Source organism: Eumetopias jubatus, unplaced genomic scaffold (assembly GCF_037043125.1).
Source record: "Eumetopias jubatus isolate StellerSeaLion01/CBP00866 unplaced genomic scaffold, mEumJub1_p1.0 scaffold_12, whole genome shotgun sequence".
NCBI lineage: Eukaryota > Metazoa > Chordata > Mammalia > Carnivora > Otariidae > Eumetopias > Eumetopias jubatus.
The window spans coordinates 31733885-31758462 of record NW_028274818.1 but is presented as its reverse complement, the minus strand read 5'-3'; the positions used below and the strand labels follow the sequence as shown (position 1 = coordinate 31758462).

General features: G+C 36.4%; 1 protein-coding gene across 3 annotated transcripts in view; it reads left to right on the top strand.

Moving 5' to 3' along the window:
• The window catches only part of NEK7 (NIMA related kinase 7), a 164480-nt gene that overhangs the window by 78913 nt on the left and 60989 nt on the right, over window positions 1-24578 (top strand). For all 3 annotated transcript variants that reach the window (XM_028120168.2, XM_028120166.2, XM_028120167.2), the window contains one exon: window positions 10812-10952. In XM_028120168.2, coding sequence (XP_027975969.1) covers window positions 10812-10952 — 141 coding nt within the window. The remainder of the gene's footprint in view (window positions 1-10811; window positions 10953-24578) is intronic.

The window sequence follows — 24578 nt, the reverse complement described above, 5'->3', positions numbered from 1 at the left end:
AGAGGTGAAAGACCTGTACTCTGAGAACTATTAAACATTGATGAAAGAAATTGAAGACAACACAAAGAAATGGAAAGACACTCATGCTCATGAATTGGAAGACCAAGTATTGTTAAAATGTCTATACTACATCTACAGTTTTAATTCAGTCCCTATCAAAATACCAACAGCATTTTTCATAGAAGTAGAACAATCACAAAAGACCTCGAATATCCAAAGGAATCTTGAAAAAGAACAAAACTGGAGGTATCACAATTCCAGACTGCAAATTATATTACAAATCTATAGTAATCAAAACAGAATGGTACTGGCACAAAAACAGACACATAGATCCATGGAAAAGGATAGAAAACACAGAAATAAACCCCCAATTATATCATCAATTAATCTTTGACAAAGGAGGCAATAACATGCAATGGGAAAAAGTCTCTTCAACAGATGGTGTTGGGAAAACTGGACAGCAATGTGCAAAAGAATGAAACTGGACCACTTTCTTACACCATACACAAAAATAAACTCAAAATGGATTAAGGGCCTTAATGTGAGGCCTGAAGCTATTAAAATCCTAGAAGAGAACACAGGCAGTAATTTCTGTGACATTAGGCATAGCAACATTTTTCTAGATATGTCTCCTGAGGAAAGGGAAACAAAAGCAAAAATAAACTATTGGGACTACATCAAAATAAAAAGCTTCTGCACAGCAAAGGAAATAGCAACCAAAAGACAACCTACTTGAATGGAAACAGATATTTGCAAATGACATGTCTGATAAAGAGTTAGTATTGAAAATATATAAAGAACTTATACAATTCACCCATACCTGAGGGATACAGAAAGACCCCAAAAAACTAATAATTCAGTTAAAAAATCGGCAGAAGACATGAACAGACATTTCTCCAAAGAAGACATACAGATAGCCAACAGACACATGAAAAGAGGCTCAGCATCACTCATCATCGGGGAAATGCGAATCAAAACCACAAAACCTCACACCTGTCAAAATGGCTAAAATCAAGATCATAAACAACAAGAGTTGGCAAGAGCGTGGAGAAATAGGAACCCTCTTGCACTGTTGGTGGGAATGCAAACTGGTGTATTTACCCAGAGGATACAAAAACACTAATTTAATGGGAGTCATGCACCCCTATGTTTATTGTGGCATTATTTACAATAACCAAATTGTGGAAGCAACCTAAGTGCCCATTGGTAGATGAATGGATAAAGAAGAGGTGGTTTATATGTACAATGGAATATTATTCAGTGATAAAAAGGAATGATATCCTGCTATTTGCAACAATATGGATGGATTTAGGAAGTTTAATGCTCCGTGAAATAAGTCAGAGAAAAACAAATACCATAGGATTTCAATCATATATGGTTTTTAAGAAACAAAGGGGGGGGGAAGACAAACGAAAAAACAGACTCTTAACTATAGATAACAAAAACAGATGGTTATCAGAGGGGAAGAGTGTGGGGGGATGGGTGAAATAGGTAAAGGGGGTTAAGAGTAACTTACCTTGATGAGCACTGAGTAATATATGGAATTGTTGAATCACTGTTTTGTACATCTGAAATGAATAGAACATTGTATGTTAAGTACACTGGAATCAAAATTTTAAAAAATTGTCATTACATTTAGGATATCTTTATATTTTGTCTTCCTTTATATCATTATTATGTAAATATTATGACTTTTTCATGTGACTATGGTTATGTTTCAAACAACTTTCTCACTAAGTATTCGTAGAGCAAATATTTCTTAACATTTAGAAATTTTGATGAGGACCTCTTTTATCAGGCACATTTATGTAGGATAAATTTAATTACGCATCTTTTCTTTTTCTTTCTTGACTGGATCTCATTAGGTATAGATCAAGGGGATGTAGATCAAGGCAGAACAAGGGGCTGGAGGAGGAGTTTCTAGAAGAGGTATGATAGGGTGTCCAGTAGAGGGTGTGGGGGATACCTGGAATCAACTCACATTAACTTCCAGAACCAATAAATGGGTGAGATTGAACAGTGAATTAAATTGCCCAGAGTGAATGAGTAAAGTGAGAAGAGAAGGCCAAGGATAGGACCCTGTGGAACACACCAGCATTTATCTGTAGAGTTGCTAGAAGGAAACAGAAGGACTGGCTGTGTAGTGTGGTGGTTGAGAACATGAGCTCTGAAGACATTGTCTAGGATGAATTCTTGCATCTCCCACTTTCTAGCTATGTGATGGAGAGCAAGTTATTTAACATCTATAAAACTTAGTTATCAATGAATGAGAAGAATAATATTTTTTACTCCATAGAGTTGATAGGGAGCTTTCTTTCAGTATGGTGCTTAGCACATAGCACTCATTAGTTGATGGTGATGATGACCATGTCCACTGTGACTATGATAGTGACAACTTTCTGCCAGTAATTACTTGGTCCACAGATTTCTCTGCCCACTGATTGTTTATATAGCATGTTATAATCTTTATTACATTTTTATTGCCTATGTTCTGCCCAAACTGCCTCTGTTTTCACCTTGTTTATACCAGTAAATGGCATCAAGATCCGTCTGTGTGCTCAAGCCAAAAATCTATGATTTATCCTTGATTTCTCTCTATTCCTCACTTCTCATATTCAGTTCATCAGCAGTTCCTTTGACTATGTCAAGATCATATCCTGATTCCAGCTGCTGTCATATCTCACTGTAATTCCCAGGTCAAGTCCATTACCTATGTCCAGACCCCCAGCTTCCACTCTAGCTTTACTCATCCTCCTTCCTAGTTCCTTTTCCACACAGCACTGAGAGTTACCTTTGTAACAGGTATAGTAGATCAGAGCACAGTGCTTCCTGGGTAAACCTCAAACTCCTTACTCTAGCCATCAGAGCGCTCTGTAATTTTGTCAGTGCTTACTTACCTCTTGAGCCTCGTTCCTTACCATTGTCCCCCTTGACAGCCACACTGTACTTTTCACACCATCATTCTTGAGGCATTTTCTCCAGCTCTTCTTTCTGCTGCTTCCTTTCCTTGTGATCTTTTAATTACAATGTAAATTGTAAGGTCATCCCTGAATTACCCAATCTAAAATAACCATCCGCTCATTTTCCATTATATATTTCTTTGCATGGTACTTAAGTATGTGGAATAAATATTAGAACTATCATGTATATGTTTAGTTTCTTTTTTTTTGTTTTTGTATTATGTATTCATTTGTTTATATCCCCTCCTCTGTTAATACTTGTGGAATAAATGAATAAACTTTAGAAAGCCTCTTCCCTCGATTTCTCCCTGTTTCTATCTCTGTGTTCTCTCAGAGACTTTTCCTTGCCATATTTAATTTTTCAAGGTATAGCTGGTGGTGCTCATGGGAAGAGTGGGAGTATCTTTGTCATTGATCAACTATTCTGCTCATGATAAGGTGGGAAAGTTAGTATTTTTGGTTACATAATTTAGATATAGTAATTATTATGTTACATAGTATAACTAATGATGATTAAATGATACAAATACTAGGGTCTTAAAAATGTTTAACTAGTTAATTAGTTATATTTGGTCACTCATTTTTCTTTTGCTATAATGAATTTCTCTCCTTTGATAAAAAGCCAGTTGTAATGATTAATGGCATATTGCTCAAACTGGTGCAAATCTCCAACACTTAGTATCTTTAGGAATTGGTTACCTTTGAAATAGTTCAAGAAATTTTAGGGAGATAATTGTTCAAACATGAAAAAGCATGGATCATTAGACTTTGCTGGCACATGTGGTGTTTTTTTGTGTTGTTGTTCTGTTTTTTTCTGGTTTCCAGTGAGGTTTATAGGAAGTGTGTAGAAAATAATATTTGACAGAGCTGTGTTAAATATTGTTAAAAGACTATTCTAGTTTTGAGTAATTTGGTGATGAGGAGTATCATTTTTGAGACCAGAGCATGAACTTTATTGCTAAGTAAAATTGAAGGGCATTTTGGAGTTGTTACTTTTAAATTTTGGCGAAATCCAGTAACATTAATATATAATATAAAGCAATTTAACTTGCATAATTGGTAATATGAAAACCACCAGTAAGAGATAAATTTGCAATAACAATGAAAACCTTATTAATGATGTTAAATATTGTAATTAATACTCGCTTGTATATTAGATCATTGATAACAATACCACTAGGAATTATCAGGATATAATTTTCTCCCTGGGGAGTTCATTGAGTCCATGCTCTGACTCTTCTAATTTCCCGAGAGAGAATTGTCATCATAATGTTATCCTGAATGATCTTATTGCTCATTAAGTGTCCTTCCCTTCAAATTTAAAGCAAATTAAAGAAATTAATTTAGTCCTAGGAAATCATCTTTTAAAGAGTCTGCACCTGTGAGAATAAGAACCACTGGCACAACAGAATGAATTTTATTTTAAAAAGGAAAGTTTTATATGAAGGAAGCAGTAAACACAGACTGACATGTAGAAGTTAATCCCAATTAGTTAGCAAGATCTGGTATTACATGATTAGAGTGCATTCAGATCAACAAGAGATGCATTAGTAAGAACCCAGAACATTTAAGGTGTTATATAAAGCTTGTTTCACTCTAGGATTTGATTTCTTAGTTGTTATCTATGATTCTGAATACTTATTTTATGTTTTGATATTTCAGAATACTTTTATAATATAACCTGTTAGTATAGATTCATAAATGTTATGAGGCTAAACATAATTTACCACAAAAATGTAAAAAAATACTTCCAAGAACAGTTTTAATTATGCCCTTTAAGTCAAGAGTTACAGGTGTCTTATGGTTAATAGTTATGAGATAAAGTAACATTGAGAAACAACTTACATAGGCTTATACTTATGTTATCCATGTTAATTAGTTATCTTTTAAAACTTCTTCCAAAAATTAATCTGTTTGAAAATACTTCTGTGGGGTATGTAGTCTTTATTTCAGTAATTCTAGAAGATGCTGTGTACTGAATTAGCCATGCCCTTTCTCAGTTTTGTCATGAAGCCAGGCAGTTTCAAACTCCTAGGGTTTATGGGCTTTGAACCAGTTAGTCTCCTCTTTACTGTGCCTGCAGTTTTAAACTTCATTTTAAGCATGTTCTAACCAGATAACCAAATTGCAAACATGGTGGTTTTTTGTACTAAATGCCCTCCTCTCAAAAATTATTAAAAGGACAGTGGCAGAATAACTGTAGTTAGATCCACTGTATTGTTACCCAAGTAGCCTCATACCCAAGGGGTTAGGCTAGCTTCATTTGCGAATCAGGCAGATAATCCACATGATAAATGAGGTATCCCAGTTGGAAGGCAGAGCCCAGGGTTGGGTGATAACTGAGAACTCCTAGTAAGTGTGCTCTTGGCATTGGGAAGTCTAGCAACAGATAGAGACAAACAAGAGGACATTAAAGGAGGCTTTTCAAACACAGGAGCCCTGTTACGAGAGTGAGTTGGTAGAACCTTGTCCCTGCTGGCACTCTTGGGGAACGGAAAGTCTTCTCTGATACTGGGTACGTGCTCTGTGCTTGGCTCTGTCCTAGGTACTTCATAATCATAATCTCACTCAGACACAATTCTTTGGGTAGGCTTACCCCTATTTTACAGAAGTAGGAAACAAGGTTTGGGTAGCTTGCCAGCTCAAAAAGATACCGAGCATCAGAGCTGGGATTTGAGCCCAGGTCTTACTGATTAACAACAGAACCTCTGCCTTCTCTAAGGGGCTATTTGGGAACTCCGTGGATTCTTTTGTAATACCATGCCTAGTCAGGCTTTGGGGCAAGATTGATTTGAAACACAGTGTTTAGTGCTTCCCATATCACTCTAACCCAGACTGTGGATTATTACCGAAGTGTCCTTTAATAGTGAGGAGTAGGGGAATTCTCTAGTTCACCTGTTGGGAAACTGTAAGAGGCAGAGACAATTGTCTTGCTTTGTGGGACAGAAGTTTTTTTGCACTGCGCTGTACTGCTTTTCTAACTGATTCTACTCAGAGCCTCTCAATAGTTATAATCATGCAGTAAGTATTTAAAGCCTTTTACATCAAGTTCTTTCAGTTACATTCACTTATTTAGTAAATAGTTATTATCTAGTTCACGTCAGACTGCCTTCATGGCATCTGGATACAAAGATAAAACTTGGTTTCTGCCTTTGAGAAACTCAATTATGTGAAGGGAAAAATACATATATGTATTTATACATATACATATATGTATAAACAAATAATTAAATCCAGTGAGATCCAGAGCCTAGCTCAGTGCCTGAGTTTGCACAGCTGTGTATAGACTTGAATGCCTGCTGTCAGTTGCTACAGAAGCACAGAGGCATGAGCCGGTCAAGCTGCCCACAAGCCAAAGATGATTCCTTAGAAGGCTGGCAGTGGAATCTCAAAGATGAGTTGTGGTTTGCCAGGTGTGAAGAGCAAAGTTATTTAGAAGGCGTGGGGACAAGCACATGCTTTGCATGGAGAGGCCAAAGCTCACGGCGCACTTGGGGAACACTTGGTTTGGCTGGTGGATGAAGCCCAGGCTCGGTATAAAAATGACTTGGCCCTGTGTCTTAGGGAAGGGATTATTATCTTTATTTCAGTGGAAGAAACAGAGGAGGTTTTTTTGTTTTTATAAAAATTGAAGATCCTTTAAGTGACTCATATCAAATCCAAAAGCCATTTTGTGCAGCTCAGAAAAATATCCTGGTCATTAAGGGATTGTAGGAGACAGATGCAATTTATACACCAAATTGCAACCAGGGAAAAAGCAATTTAACTGATTTTATTTGGTCCATATTTCATACTGATTTGAATCTCATTATTTTGCTGGGTTATTTATTCCCAATATAACTCAAATGCTAAGCTAAAAAAAAAAAATATGGGGAACTGGACATCATTCAAAAAAGAGAATATAGCTCTTTCCTAAAAATAGTTCTTTACTTGAGTGGGCACTCATTTGATTCATCTTTTTATTTAAAGCACCTAATACAGTGCTACCTACAATAGGATATAATTCATGAAAATGAGGTATGGCATTGAATACAATATAATAGAATCATTACTGAAGTATATGTATTACCTGTCTGATGATCTCCTAAAGGAGATCTCCTACTCTACAAGCTTATTTTTATACAAATTGCAGTGTGGCAAAGAGACCCAGGAGTAGTTGGAGATGTGCAGCTATGCTCCTCATGTCAGCTCTCCATGTCTACACTGGGTGACAGGACATGGGAGCAGATGAGACAAGCTGTCACTCACCCACACTGCCCTTTGAAGAAAGGCCATAGGGGGAAAAAGGTGCCGCAAATGGGCTGTGAAGTTTACATACACTGCCCACTGTTAAACAGATTACGTCTAATGAAGTGTCTAATGCTCAGGCCATATCAACCTAATCCTTGGTGGCAGTTCATCCCTCAACTGCCAGAAAACACCGCCCTCTGGCCCTCTCTCGCCACTCTGGCCGCCAAGCACAGGGAGGTGCCCAGTCTTAATAAACCAAGACAGTGTGTGATCTGACATGCAAATGTAGGTCATTGCATATGTAAATGTGTGATTACAAACCTGCATGCCAAAACACATTAGTGAGACTTTGCTCTCAGCATGCGGTTGTCACACTGTCTTAGCAGTTCACGCTAATATTTGTCAGTTATTGTGTAGACAGAAGATGGAATTCCCAGTCAAATTTAAAGTATATGGATTGTATGATAGTGTTCCTAATGATGAAGTTGTATTTTACTGTTGAGATTGGCAAGTTGTCATCAGGAGAAAAAATGGTATGTACATATATAGCAGAAGAAGTTCTTTCTTTCTTTGATGTTGCAGACTATCCTAGTGTGTCAATATTTAAAGAAAAAATTTCTTAGGAAAGCATAGCAGTTAAAAAAAAACTCTCCTCTTTAAATTAAACTTTTATTTACTGTTAAAAAACTAAGAAAAGTTGCTACTATCTATTGACTATATCTAAGAAGTGGTACTTTAAGTTTCCTTTCTTAAATAGGTACCGTGTTGTCACAGTGGCACTTAATTACAAATTAATCTCAGTGACTACAAAAAGAAATCTTATAAATGAACAGCATGTCTGGTTGTCTCCCTGTATTTGATAATTTAATTTTTCTTATTATGGTGTATATTTTTGTTTTCATTCTTAACATGTTTTTATTTCTGCTTTTTAAAATCAAAAGATCTGAAATTGAAAATATTTATGAATCATCATGTAGGATCCCATAATATTGGATCATATTGTAGATGATTTTGTTTAGTAAGCATGGTAGGGTAGCAAAGACTATGCTTGGGAATCAACTAGACATAGGTTTGGTTTGATGACATGTATAGGATTGTCATGAGAATTGAATTAGATGGCATATAAAGTCCTAATATATGGGAATTGTTAAGTTGTAGATACGAAAATGGAACCTACTATTATTATAGAAGGTAGTTGCTGCTGTTATTCTGTTATACCAGTTATTGTGTTATATTTATGAAATGAATTTGTGAAATTTCTTGTATTCTGGTTATTTTGCATGTATTAAAGGAAGAATGGTATTTTTCTTGACAATAATTTGGACTTCCAGAAGAAAGAAAATCAGTGTACAGCAACAGAAATCATTGCTACTTTTTTTCTCTTTTTGTAAAACATTGTATTTGAATTACAGTGAAACTTCAGCAGGATTTTAGAGTTTTTGCTAGCATGATAGATGTAGTAAAATCAACAATATTGAAAGTATTGGGGTTGATGGAAAGTACTACCCCTATGTCAAAATAGCCTTCTGCATAAGTCATGGGGTCGTCAGTCTTAACAGAGGTTTATTTGAAGGACTAAGAGTTCAAGTTCAATTTAGTGTGTTTACCAACTAGTGCTGTCTTTGATTGCATTAATAGGCATTTAATGTTCATTCTCATTAGAGGGTGCACTAGTCAGACTCCACAAGAATGTCATGTGTACTCCAAGATGGCTCAGAGAATAGAGAAGGTCCAGAAGGATGTGAAGAGAATGATGAAGACTTGGAAGCATGTCCTTACCAATAATCCAGGGACCTCGAAAAGCCTATGCCTATTTAGCCAAAAAAGGGAAGATATAAGGGCATTTGATAACTAGACTCTTTTGTTATAGGTTGTTATATAGGTGGAGGTGCTGGCATAGATCATGAGTGTCCTGAGGAGCCTGAAAGGCAGTGTTTGTTGGGTACGTGTTGTAACTTCAGCAACAGACAGTGGCTGACTGTAGTGGATATTCAGTTAATGTTTACCCTGTGACTGACTTAATGACTGAAAGAGTCCGTGAATAAACAAATAAACAAAAGGACTAGTAAATGGATAAAATGTATAAGGAGTTGGGCTTTGTCTCAAAATAGGAATGACAATTGTGCTCCCTTCCCAATACCCTGTAATTAATTCTCTCAGAGCAGTTAAGAGCCTCTTCCATATACTTGGGTAAGCTCTTTCAGAGCAGAAAACATTTCTGGTTCATCTCTATTGTCCTAGCAGCTAGTACACAATAAGTACTAAAAAGTGTTAGTTAAAAAAGGTGACTTTTTTTTCATGAGTAACAGCAAAATATTGTTTAAAAATGTAATTATGGGGGTGCCTGGGTGGCTCAGTCCGTTAAGCGTCTGCCTTCGGCTCAGGTCATGATCCCAGGGTCCTGGGATTGAGTCCCACATCGGGCTTCTTCCTCAGCGGGGAGCCTGCTTCTCCCTCTGCCTGCTGCTCCCCCTGCTTGTGGGATCTCTCTCTGTCAAATAAATAAAATCTTTTAAATTAAAAAAATATAATTATGTACTAAGTGAAAGAAGCTAATCTGAAAAGGCCACAGACTGAATGACTTCCACTATATGACATTCTGGAAAAAGCAAAGCTATGGAGACTGTAAAAAAGGATCAGTTGCTGCCTGGAAGGTGTGTGTGGGGGTGTTAACTTGGGGAGGGAGGGATGAATAGGAGATGCAGAGAGGATTTTAGGGCCCTGAATATACACTGTATGATCCTATAATGAATGATGGATATATGTCATTATACATTTGTCCAAAGCCATAGAATGTACAACACCAAGGGTGAACCCTAATGTAAAGCGAGGAACTTTGGGTGATAATGATGTGTCAGTCAGTGTAGGTTCATGAATTGTAACAAAAGTACCATTATGGTGGGGGATGGGACAAGCCATGCATATATGGGGCAAGGGCTTCCTCACAGTTTTGCTGGAACCCAGCACTGCTCTAAAAAAATAAGGCCTTAAAAAAAAAATAACGATGTGGTAGTATATTCCCTGCCACTGGAAATGTTCTTTGTAGAAGTTAAATAACTCTCAAGAAGTTCAGAAGATTTTCATACATTAGTTGGCAGGTTGGACTGTGTGTGTGTGTGTGTGTGTGTGTGTGTGTGTGTGTGTGTACACACATTCTATTTCAAGTTAAAGATTCTTTGAAAAAGAAAACAAATATCAAAGGAGTACTAGATTGAGTGGGAAAAGTTTATGTTCTATGAAGATAATTTTATAGAGTTCCTATCTAAAATTTCAAAGTCTTCCTCATTCCCTGACATTTCATGTCCTTCTTCCTTGATTTATTTTATTTTTAGCCCTTCCTAGCTCACATACTGTATATATATTTTTCATGTTTACCCTGTTTGTTATTTTTCTTCCCTGCCAGAATTTTTCTTTTGAGGGTAGGGATTATCATCTGTTTAGTTCGCTACTCTATTCCCAGTGTATAGAACAGTGCCTAGCATGAATGGCTCAATATGATATTTGTTAAATAGAATAGATGTCTGCAGGCTTACCATAGGTATCACCTACTTATGTGAAAACAATCAATGATTGTGTGAATATTGTGTGATTGAAAACTTATTTTGACTTTTTTAATTACAGAAGGCTTTACGACCGGATATGGGCTATAATACATTAGCCAACTTTCGAATAGAAAAGAAAATTGGTCGCGGGCAATTTAGTGAAGTTTATAGAGCAGCCTGTCTCTTGGATGGAGTACCAGTAGCTTTAAAAAAAGTGCAGGTAAGATGATTTTAATTATGTAAATCAATGTAAAATTATACCATATGAATAATAGAGGAAAGTATGTCCTGAATGATTAGATAATGACAGTCTTAAGTTGAGAATGAATAAAAATTAGAAAGAAAGAAATAATAGAAAGGAATAAAAATTATACTTTAAAAGCTTGAATTGAGTGTAGTACACAGTGGAAATTAGTTTTTAATTTTAATATTACTTCTAGGCTTTAAAAATTTCGCTGGTTTTGTTCACCCAGATTTAGTAGTGACTGGAATGATCCTAGAAAAGCGTTTACAACTCTAACAGGCAGATTTGAGTTCTCACCACTTGCTCCTCACTAGACAGGTAACTCTCAGCTTCAGCTATAGGTCTCACAAAAGGAAAATAGACTTTACAAAATGTATTGCCTAGAGTTAGTAAGTGGCAGTCAAGGTTAGGATGGGTTATTAAATTAATGTGGAGAACCACACTGGCAATAAATGAAGGAACAATGAAGTTAATTTTATTTATTGGAAAATTAAAAAAAGAATGAAGTCGATTGATTAAATCAGAGGATTGATGACCTATTTGAAATTTCCATCTTGTTTTTGTATCATTCTAGAATCAGCTTTGCTCTCCAATCCTGACTTTTGTTTCCCTCAGATTCATTTATCTTATTCTAGCTCCTCTTACCAAGTCCTACCCTAACCCTAGTGGACTAGTCCCACTGAGCTACCCTGCAGTGTACTTGCAACAGCCCTGAAAGTTTCATTTGCCCTGGTGAGTCTAGAAAGTCTAATTTCACTTGCCCCCTGGTCTAGAAAGTACTTGTTTTTCTGTCTCAGAGTATGTTTGACATCACACAGTTTTGCTTCCCGTTTTTCAGATAAGGTAGTTATTGTTCACACCTGCCCACAGACTTCCTATTTTACTCTGTAACCCTGATATCATTTCTCTGTAGTGACCTATGAGACCAAAGTTCCCTCAATTTTTTTTTTTTTTGTGACTTCTCAAAGGATCAGTGAACTTGCAATAGCCATTACAGAGATGGACAGTTTTCACTTACCTTTTTAAGGAAATATTAAATGTTTATAAAAGAAAAGACGTTATGGCCTCATGTCCACCCCCCAGCTTAAGAAATAAAACATTAAAAAAATTTTTGATTTATATCTACCACTACCTTGCCTCAGAGGTAGCCATGTCTAAAATTCTGTGTTTAACATTCCTTTGCTTTTCTTTATAGTTTTCCCCACATCTGTGTAAATTTCTAAATATATTGTTTCCTTTGCATTTTGGAACTTTACATCAGTGTCATCACGTGATGGTGGATGTGGCTGTGTATTAACCTTTCCACTGCTGTATCGTATTCAGTTGCTCTTGTTACATGTTGCTTGCTGTTTGGATTGTTTATAAGTTGTTTACTATTATAAGCGGTATTGCTGTGCTAGTCTTATGTGTCTTGCAAGCATCTTATGTGACATGTAAGCATTTCTCTTTTGTCTGGGCCTAAGAATGGAAATGATGAGCCACAGGGGATGTGCATGGTTGGTTCGACAAGTTTAATAGCAAGTTATTTTCCATAGTTGCACCGGTTGACTTTCTCACCAGCAGCATATAAGAGTAGCAGTCTTCTCTCGTTTAATATGCCACTTACAGCTTGAGAAAATGTAATATAGAATGCAGATATTAATGTTCATGAAGCAGATGACTTTTGGAAGGATGATTCCCTTACAAAAGAACTCTGCTCCATTTTTAAAATGTATTTATGAAATTTCTCCTCTGCATTACTAGGCACTGAAGGGAATAAAAAGGAAGCTAGTCATATTATTCCTGCATTTGAGAGGAAAAAGAGTCTTTGTAGAACAATTAAATGTTAAGCCTTGTGGCATGGATTCCTGATTTAAATAGGAGTTTACAGAATGGAGATGTCAGTTTGAGCCTTTGATGGAATCGGAACATAGGCCAGGCTCTCAATGTGAGACCAGATTCTGGAGAGCACTGAAACCAGGAACAGGAATTTGAAGAATAGGAAAGTAAGGATTCACTATGGATCCTCAAGTAGAGTAATAATCTTCAAAATTCATTCTTTTAAAAGTAAAATTACAAACCAAGCTCACAGAATGGACCAGAAAGAAGTCAGCTGCTTATTGGCCACAGGTGGCGAATGCCAGAGGCTAGATGGATTGAGAAATTACTTGGAGGTCTCCAGGCTTCTCAGCTTCCTTCTCCACCTTACAACTGATTCTGAGTGTAGAGAAAGAGACAGGGCTCCACACCATCTGAGTTTTTCTTCCTTTTGATTGGAAATTTGAAAGGACATGAGTTAATTTGGGCAATCCTATTTCCATTCAGTATTAGATGCCCTTCTAACTGCTCCCATTTTGCACCGTGGTAAGCCTCAGATAACCGTCTCCTGCTGTGTGGAGTCAGTTTGTCCTCATGAATTAGACCATTCTTCTCTGCTTTATAAACCGTTAATATTGTGGCATCTTCCAGTTTAAACGTAGCTTCTTTATAGAAAAGAGAGATGCTGTTATAAAGATATTCATAGCTTATTTAATTAGGGAATGGTGCCTTAAACCTTTGTGAGGAGAATGTGTTTGCATTTCAGATATGTTACTGATTTTTGTGATGTATTACACTTGTGCTGAATAATAAATCCTGTGCTTCTTCCTTAAAAAAAACTCTGTAGCTTAAAATGAAAACGTTTAAAAATATTGTTAACCAGACTGTCTTCCTTTCTGAAGAACCTTAGCCCTTCTTCAAAAAATTCATAAAGAATCAAATACTGGATTTCCTCATGCATCTTGTTTCTTTTTTTTTTATAGGCACTTATTTTTTTTCTTTAGATTTTTATTGTTATATTAATCACCATACATTACATCATTAGTTTTTGATGTAGTGTTCCATGATTCATTGTTTGTGCATAACACCCAGTGCTCCACGCAGAACGTGCCCTCTTTAATACCCATCACCAGGCTAACCCATCCCCCCACCCCCCTCCCCTCTGGAACCCTCAGATAGTTTCTCAGAGTCCATAGTCTCTCATGGTTTGTCTCCCCCTTCTATTCCCCCCCCTTCATTTTTCCCTTCCTACTGCTTTTTTTTTTTTTAATATATAACGTATTATTTGTTTCAGAGATACAGGTCTGTGATTGATCAGTCTTTCACAATTCACAGTGCTCACCATAGCACATACCTTCCCCAATGTCTATCACCCAGCCACCCCATCCCTCCCACCCCCTCCCCTCTGGAACCCTCAGTTTGTTTTTCAGAGTCCATCCTCTCTCATGGTTCGTCTCCCCCTCCGACTTAGTCCCCTTCATTCTTCCCCTCCTGCTATCTTCTTTTTTTTTTTTTTTTCTTAACATATATTCATGCATCTTGTTTCTTGTCTGAAGATCTGTATTACTGTTCCCGGCTCTTCTGGAATCTTTCCTGAATACTGTGCTTGGGTTCATCGGTTGAAGTGCTGCTTTTACAGTTCATTTGTCTGCTTACATATCATTAAAGAGATACCTTAGAATTACCATCCAGATTCCTCAGCTTAGTTTTCAAGGCATTTCTTGACTTTGTCCCACACCATCAAGTTTCACTTTTTCAAGACCTTTAAAAAAAAAAAAACAAAAACAACAGTGTCCTAAGCTCTAGTGACTTTCCTATAGGTTTGCCTGTTAGCTGTGTGTGGAAAAAAGAGTGTGTGTCCTGAATGCATGATCTCATAAAGAGATCTGAGAGCCTACAGTATATAGCAACATTAACCAATCTTTTTGAAAATGTACCCACATCTCATCATGATTCGTTTTCCAAAATTAAGATGGTTTCTTAACTGATGGGACATTTTTGAAATCCCCTGAACCACTTTTGCTTCTGTCTCTCCCTGCTGCCCTTCTTTGACGCTTCCCTTCTTACTGCTCATTTACTCATTCCACCTTGTGTTAATAATATGGATCACCTTATGTTCAGTGGTCAGTGTGGAAGGCTTTGGGAATACTAAGGTAAACAAGTAACAGGACTCATGGGATTCCACTACAAGTGCAACAGAGACACGTCTGAAATCACAAGATAGGCACTGGAATGAGAGCAGTCTCCAGGAACATGGGTGAGAGGGAGATTGGGATGTCTTCACAAAGGATGTGATATGGGTCTCAGAAGCTCAGTTCTTTGTGTTGGAAGACTGTCAAAGAATTGTTTTGATCTGGTACATGTAATCGCTATTTTCTTATGCTTAGTTCATTGATTAGAGCTATGTAATTAGCTATGTAATTGATTTTTATTTTATCAGTCTTATGACATGGTACTATAATATGAGTTTTGGGTGTCACTGTGTCTCAGTTCTTTGATCTTTGTTACCCTCATTTTCTGATAGAAGGTGAAATATTTTGATCCTTAGTTTTCTTTGTCTAGTCTTAAGTTATATTTCCAGATAATACTGTTTTCCTATGGGACATTCATTATCAGAGACATTTATTGGAATGGAAAGTACTTTTGTATAGTACTAACAAAGATAAGGTGATAATGTATTTTGTTCAAATTCACCCTTTTGATACACAGGTTATCTCAAAACAACTTTCTGAAGGGACAAATATTCTTTGATGTTTATTCCTTTACTTATATTTGATTATTATAATAAAACATTCATCAAGAAAATCACTTTTTAAAGTATATTGAGTTTAACTTGCTTTTTTTTACATATGTTGATTTTAGTTTCTAGATTCTGCATGTATTCCTGTATTAGAAATTGAGATTGCATGCATTTAGAAATTTGTGAGCAATGATAGCTTCTTCCATAATGCATACAGATTAGAATACATTCATAATCTCTACAACTGTATATCCAGTCTCTATTTTAGTGTTCACTGTGATTACTGAATTTATCCTGCAGTTTTTATCAGCTTCATTATTTAATCTCTATAGATTTCCTTTCCTTAGACCTTCCAATAGTTATTTGGACAAATGAATAGTAGGAAGCACTTGTAATAATAATCTATACATTATATATATACTTTTTTAATTGGAGAATAATTTAGTAATTGATGTTAGTTTGTTGAAGAGACACAGGCTTTTATCTTTGAAATGAAAGCTTCTTAATTTTATTTGTTGTACTTGAATTTTATTTTCGGTATTTCTTAGGCATATAAGAAATAGCGAAAATTTTTAGTTTTATTGAAGGTCTAGAGAATAGGACATTTTAAAAGTTAACAACATTTTAGGGTTATAATGAATTACCACACATGGCATAAATGGGTTATCAACATTAAAATATTTAAATGAGACAAAGGACATCGATGAAATAATTTAGTCCATTTTCCTTTTTTGATGTTTCACATTGTTTTTTTCTTTAGCATCTTATGGTGCCTCAGGGTTATTATTATGCTAATACGTTTTGTTTGTATGGGTTTATCTTAAAAATTTTAAATGGTGAACTCTTCTAGTGGCCTAGCTCAGTGAATAGATATAGTTGAAGTAACTTTTTATTTATGCTGTTGAAGATTTTTGATATGCTCATTTAATATTTACTGAGGACCTACTGTGTGGCAGACAGTGTACTGGACACTGAGATACAACAATTGAGTTCAACATTTTTGGTGGGGGGGATAGACAATAAGTCCAATAATTATAGCCAAGAAGGAAGTGACTATCATGTGACAGGAGAGACAGATTAGGTTGGGGGGGAGGACTTTTTAGATAGATTATTTAAAAATAGCAAAGACTTCTCTGCAGATGTGAAATTTAAGCTGAAGTGGAGGAAAAGGAGTCACCCGTCTGAACAGCAGGAAGAACAGGTATAGAAAACAGCCTTGAACAATAGGATTGACCTAGAATATACTAAAAACACATTGTTGTGACCCCCATAAATGGAGTGAGGAAGAGAAGTAACATGGGGTTACAGAGAGTGGCAGGAACCAGAATTTGAGAGTTTTGCTTGTAGGCCATGAAGAGAAGTCTATATACTATTTATATGTTATATGTTGTTCTAAGGGTAATGAATAGCTATTGGAGGAGCTTAAGCAGGTGATGATAAAGTCTGATATATTTTTTAAAGACTGCACAGACTGTTGTGTAGAACATGGATTCACCCTCTTCAGTACACAGCAGTAATAAGACCAAACATTATTCATTGAAAAATGTTTAGCTTTTAAATAAATAATATTATTGTCAATATAAACAAAAATTACAAAATAAGAGATTTCTAAAACTTTGTAAACATTAAAGCTAAAAGAACGTATAAAAGCAAATAGAGTCATATGATAGCTTTCACATAGGGGGCAGGTTTTAAGAGCTGGTACGTTTGACCTTTTTTCCACAAATAGTTCTTTAGTTCTTGTTCTTTCAATGAGTCTTGCTTTTCCTTTGACATTTACTCTTTCCTCACAACCTTCTCCAATGTCACATGCTTCTCTTTCCCAACTTACGATACAGTGGAATCATCTTCATTAGGGCTTGCTTTCCCTACCACTTCAGACCACATTCTACACTCAACCATCTGTCATTCCTCCATCTTTGAAACTAGTGTCATCAAGTTAAATGCTTTCTTCCCATCTTGGTCCATTGTCTGCCTGTCTAAAGTAGTTTTTCTTTCTTTCTTTTTTAATGTTTTTAGCCCCTTGTTCTCATTTTTCCTCTGCCCATTGCTTGGTACCATGTTGACTCTCTTGAGACCAGGCCTCATAGTTTCTCACATGCCTCACTCCATGGTACTGAGTCAACTGTCTCAGTCCATCATTGGGACATCCCCTACACTTTACTGATTCTACCTCAAACTCTCAAAATTCCCTCTCTGATTAAATTCCCAATTCTCTCCTATTCCCTCTTTCTTTCTTTCTTTTTTTTCCTCCTATTTCCTCTTTCTAGTGAAACTTGTTCTTTGACCTCATCTTGATTACCAGGCACACATTATTCCATATTCTCTAGACCTCTTATTTAAGGTCTGATTTCAGAATTTTTTCACTTTGTTGGACCTTTGTCAGCGATTTGAGCAATGCAGATGCCTCTACTTTATAATCTCTCCCTGTGTTGCTAATCCCCAGTCATGGTTAATCTCCACTGTGTATTTCTTCATTTCTGTATTCAAACGTAATATTGTTCCGTGTCCAATAGCACAGAAGGATTCAGGCTATGTCTTGGAGTTCTTGTTGTAGTTTGCTTGGACGTGCACTCTCTTACACTTCTCACTTGCATATATTTTAACCACAGTATAAGAAGAACCCCATATCAGCAGATACGTGGTTATAATGTCCACAGTGGGAGTTAAAAACTACTACCTTGAAGCCTCAGCCTCTCCCGAATGCATTCACATTCAATAGAGAAGGCCATCTCCTCTTTGACAGAAACAGTCTTTGTGTCCATTGTGTTTTCACGATCACATAACTGTTCTGATTCTTCTTCTCTTAACTCTACCTGTGCTCTGGAAGGAGTATTCCTTTTCTGTTTTCCTTTGAGACATTTTCACCATTTGCCCGTTTCTCCCACATCAGCCTCCCATCTCTGCTTGTGATGTCATCATCTGACTTTCTCACTGACACCACTATACAACCTATTGCTTCAGCACGTGCCTGCAGCTTCTTAAGGCTTGCCTGTTGTGTTCTCTGGGATTCCATGTGCTTGATTCTCCTCCCTCTCTGGTACCCCTCTTCTGTTGCCTTCAATCGCTTCTCTTTTCCATCCCCTTGAATCACTCCTCTTCCCTTACTCTTTTTGGGTTATGTCTCACAGTTTTAATTTTGGATCTTTTGCTTCTCTCTAGCTGCATTCTCACCCACAGCTTCCAATATACCTCTGTAGGGTGGCTTCTTAATCGGTAGAAGCCCTGACTAGGCTTTGCTGAGCTTTAAGCGCTCATAAAATCTGAATGAAAGTGCATTTCCTGTGATAATTTTTAGAGATTTTTTTTTCTTTTTTCTTTTTTTTAATTACAGGGAAGCCTGTTGAACAGGGCTCCCTGATGTACTTGAAGTCGGATTACCTCTAGCCTGTTGAGTTAAAAGGCATTTCCTTGGAAACAAAAGTTTTTTAAAAGTCAAAGAATAATGAGTGCCACACACTGATACCTGTGCTCCATACCATCATTTGCCAGGACCTTAAGGAATCTACAAGAAAGAAATCGAGGCCTGTCTTTTCATTTGCAGTTCAAACATGATGTATTAAGAGAGGAAGGCGGACAGAAGCTAGATTGCAGGCCTTGGCGTTGTAAAGGGAGCAAGGTTTCTGGCACTCATGTAGAACTTTCCTGTACTCACCTTGCTTAAGTTTTGCCCCCCAGCCCACCCCAGCCCAATCTTTCCACCCTTTAGAGTGCCTCTGGATTTAGTCAGTAGAAGTGCTGGTGGTAGAGACTTTAGTTATTTGGACGTAACTTGTTCAGTGATTGTGATTTATATCTAGAAGATATCACAGCCCTTCTCCTATGGATTTTCCACCCCCCTCACCCATCCTCTATCCCTTCAAATAAAAGAGAGAGGCTCTGTAAGGGAAAGTCTGCCTACCAGTCAGCAAGTAGGAGAACCAGAAATTTGCAGGCTGATAGCAAAAACATTTCTTAAAGCTCTTCTCCTCTCACTCCAACAATGGTTACGGGACCATCTCTCCAGGCATTGGTCAGTTGGAATAAAGGGATGGAAGCATCATTTGGGCACCGGGTCAAGAGGGGCAAGAACACTGGGATGAAGAATGGCATAATCCAGGGGGGACTGAGGTTTGTCACATGGAATACAGGGACTCAATTTAGGGACAGGTTGCTCAGTTCATTTATTCAGGCTCTATAAAGTTGGGGACGCCCAGGAGATAATTTGTTTAAGATTTTCATTTCAAACTTTCTAGTATACATTTTTAAGTACTATCATTGCTACATTTTAAGTGTTTTTTTCTTCTAACAGACTGACCTATGCCTTTTCAAGGACATTTCTATTAAGTTACTTAAAGTCCTCTTTTTCCTCTTAAAGATATCCTTTAAGTTTCATTAGTCATGAGTAATTTTTTGGAAGAATTTAGAGATGACAAAAGAAAACTTTTAAAATGATTCAGAAAGTACCAAGAACTTATTAGCCAACACTTGCCTAAATTCTGTTATTAACTTTGCTCTTACCAAGTATACAGTAAGTTTAAAAACCCAAAGAAACTTTGGTAGAACCCAGAAAGATGCCTTCTGAAGATAAGCTTGTAAATATTCTAAGAAAAATGTTTTTACAAAATCCCAATTTTTTTTTTTCCTTATGTGTTGTCTTTTCTTGCTCATGAAATCAGTCTTGAATCTGTGTCTGGGAATGATTTAATCTACAGATCCAGTTTTTATTTTGTCTTAACTTGCTGGCTAAGAAAAAAAGATAAGATACTGCTGAATTCCAAATTAAATGTATTTATAAATGTATTTGGTTCAGAATTTAGTTTTGCCTCAAATGTGCCAACAGTACTTATCTCTCAGTAACAAAGGAGAGATTTTGCTATTATTGAGAATTCAGTTAAAAATAAAAGTTAATTTGTAATACTAAATTACTTGAGTTAGATTTTTTTTTTTAAATATTTTATTTATTTATTCGAGAGAGAAAGCATGAGCAAAAGAGTGAGAGTATGAGCATAGGGAACAGAGGGAGAAGCAGAAGCTGACTCCCTGCTGAACAAGGAGCCTAATGCAGGGCTTGGTCCCAGGACTCTGGGATCATGACCTGAGCTGAAGGCAGACGCTTAACCAACTGAGCCACCTGGGCACCCGGGAATATGGAGCACACTTCTATCTTAGTATTTTGTGTCTAGTTAGGGTTTCCTAGAGCTCTTGTACACATCTTTTTCTCATCTCATTCACTAGCTTTTGCTTTTTAAATATTTTTCCCATCATAGAGACATTGATTATTGGGAGATTAAATTTATACGTGTCCAAGTTTGTGATTTTCTTCATTTTAGTCACTAGTACCAGAATTATCCTTTCTTTTTCTTCTTAAAAAGTTTTCAGGAATTCCTTCAAGGTAAAAGACACTTAAAATTTTGTACTTCCCTGCATTTCTTTGAATTATCTCAAGTCCATTGTGACTAGTAGGTCCTGAGAATGGCATCAACATTCATGAGTTAGAGGGAATCCGTTATTTCTCTTGCCACTTTGATTTTTAAGCATAAATTGAGTGTGTGTGTGTATTTCATAACTGTAATATCAAGCTCAAAATTTTGTTTACATTAATAGTTGTTATTATTTAACATATTACATTAGTAATGTCAATTTTTCCAGCATCATTTGGCAATTTGAGGAATGAGTGGCTTTTCTGTATGAAATTGCTAGGTGTAAGACTTACTCCTTTAAAGTAATGATCTTTTGATTTTACTTATTTCTATAAGAAATCTTTCTGAAGTGTATTATACTTTCCTGCATCTATAAAGCCTGCATATCTAATCCCTGTCAGCCATACTGCACCTCGTCGTCGAGGTTCTCACATCACTTTGTACAGCAGTACTTACTAGAATGTGTGTTTGTGTCCTGTGTTCCAGTCTGCATTCTGCATCTCACAGCATGCAAGCTTGTTTTCTTACTTGTATCTATAACAAAATCGAGTAACAAGTTGACAGCGTGGTTTTATGAATAAAAGAAAGCAAGAACATGAACGTGATTAACATTTATGTTAATCATCTCCGTATAGAATAAAACTGATGCTCTTGAAGAGGTTTGTGTTTATATGAGGTTTTTCCTTCAGTAGATAGTGTTACACTGTTTGTGCTTTAATGCTAGTCATTGCTGTTCTTTTTTTCACCCCTACAATTAGTATCCATTTGTAGCTAACATAGTACCAAAGTTTGATATATATATGAGGGCTTGCTGTTTGCAAAAAATTTCTTAGTAGATATTTTATGTAACCTTTGTGATAGTTATTTGTCGCTCATAGCCTGCTTTCTTTCTTTTTTCTTTTCTTTTCTTTCTTTCTTTCTTTTTCTTTCTTTCTTTCTTTCTTTCTTTCTTTCTTTCTTTCTTTCTTTCTTTCTTTCTTTCTTTCCTTCTTTCTTTTTCTTTCTTTCTTTCTTTCTTTCTTTCTTTCTTTCTTTCTTTCTTTCTTTCTTTCTTTCTTTCTTTTCTTTCTTTCTTTCTTTCTTTCCTCTCTCTCTCTCTCTCTCTCTTTCTTTCCCTGCCTTCCTCCCTTCTTTCCTTCTTTCCTTCCTTCTTCCTTCCTTCTTCCTTCCTTCCTTCCTTCCTTCCTTCCTTCCTTCCTTCCTTCCTTCCTTCCTTCCTTCCTTCCTTCTCACTTTCTCATTTGGTTCTGAAATCATAGTAGTCAATGCAAGTTGATTATGGTCAAATTGGTTAGAAGTACTACTAATGGGGAAAAGTGAAGCCATACTCTTAATACATGTACTAGCACACACATTTCCTTTTCTAGTATTTGAATGAAGTGGGAGGAAATTTGATGCCACCTTGTTTATCTCACTCTCTTTGTAAACCAGTAAAGGGAAGGGTGCCTGGGTGGCTTAGTCGAGTGTGGGTCCAACTCTTGGTTTTGGCTTAGGTGGTGATCTCGGGGTCTTGGGATTGAGCCCTGCATCAGGTTCCATGTTCAGCTGGGAGTCTGCTTGAGATTCTCTCGCCTTCTGCCCCTCCCCCCTTTCGCACACACCCATGTACTCTGTCTCTCAAATAAATCAATCAGTCTTTTTTTTTTAAGCCCATTAAATAGGATAGTATTCTGTATTTTTTTCTTAACATTATGCAGTTCTCAGCTGTTTCACATTAAAACTTGAAAAACATAAATGATACTCAAAATTTTCATTAGAAAAATAAATAAATAAAATAAAGTTGAAGATTGCATAGAAATAGGAGGAGTATTTTGCTGTAGTGTTAGGTGAAAACGCATATACCATATTGCACCCTGCTGCTATTTTCACTTTCTGACACACATACATTTGTACAAGAAATGGAAGGGAGTGAGCAAATGCTAAAATTCTTTTTTTTAAAGCTAAAATTCTTTAAGGAAGTGAGTTTGTGGATTTTTTTTATTTTTAAAATTTTTAAAACTTTTATTTATACTCTTATTTTTTTAATAAGGGGAAGATTAGAACTACATCTATATTTGGATATTAAGAATGTTATTGAGCAAAAGTTGCATATCACACATTGTAATTATATCTCCATATTCTGTATTTCCTTTTATGCCTTAGGTATCTGTTGTTTCTGGCTAGAAGAATTTTACAATTTCTTCAAAGTTCAGCTTTACCTACTCCTCACACGGTGATTCCTTCTTTAGGTTTCTCATACTACACTTTGCACATACATGTATCTTAGTACTTATTAGCTAGTTGTATATGTGTTAGACTTCACTACAGCCTGGGACATTGAAGACAATGCAGACTCTGGAGCTAGAATGATCTGGATCCAAGTCCTTGTTCTGTCACTTAACTAATTTTATGACCATAAGCATATGCTTAGCTTCTCTGAGCCTGAGCCCTCATTCTAAATTGGAGCCAGTACTACCTACTTTATAAGAATATGGGGAAGATTATAGCAACATCTGTATGTAAAGAGGCTACACCCTCTGGTGGGTGTTCAGTAATTTCTTCTTGAGTCAAAAAGACTTGGGTCATGCCCTCCTTTCAAGTTACACAGCTACTTTTCCTGGAACATATTGGCTGTCTGAATCAGGAAGACTTGGTCAATTGATGACTATAAATGTCATTAAAGTTGTTTTGTTCTGTGACTAGGGTTTTAATCAGCTCATAGTAGTGACTTATCTAGATATTTTCTATGATATTTAGCATATTGATTTTTTATTTATTGTTTATTTTCTATACATTGAGTTGTTTTCAGAGACACCCTAAATATCCTTTTGATTACATTATCTTTTTTTAAATATTTTTCACATTAGACCAATATTTCTCAACCTTTTTCTTCATTATCACCCTAAGGAACCTTTTTAGGTATTTTTTTCCTAATTACCCCCCCTCCCTTATGAAATTTTAATTCCACAGCTAAGACTGTATCTTTATATGTTGTATGTGTATCTGTGTTTTATCCTTAATAAGGGTGAGATTCTCTCTCTCCTTTGTCCAAAGAACCAGTTTTTATCTCCTTGAAGTCAGCTATCATCCCCGTCAAGGTGTACATTAGACCTTTTAGACATGATTTGATTGTATAGATAATGGTTCAGAGCTTGGGCTATAGTTGGATAACTCTGAGAGTGAATTCTGGCTGCTCCATTAATTAGCTGTGTGAAATTTTGTCAGTTTCTTAAGCTTTCTAAACCTGCTTTGTCTCATCTGTAAAATGGGAATACTAATGTTGTCTTCCTAAGGATTAAATAACAATTAAATGAGGTAGTTAATGCAATATGTTTAGCACATATTAATTGTTAAATATATATTAGCTCTCATTTTATTATATTATGACCGCAGTATCCATTCTGTTTCATTTGAACCTAAGACTTGAAATATCTAGCAGTTCTCTTTTCTCATTTTTTAAAAAGATTTTATTTATTTATTTGAGAGAGAAAAAGCAGGAGTAGGGGTAGGGGCAGAGGGAGAGGGAGAAGCAGGCTCCTCACTGAGCAGGGAGCCCAACCCAGGGCTCAATCCCAGGACCCCTAGATCATGACCTGAGCTGAAGGCAGACATTTAACTTACTGAGCCACCCAGAGTCCCTCTTTTCTCATTTTTAATACTGACTGCCTTTGGAAGGAAAAATGT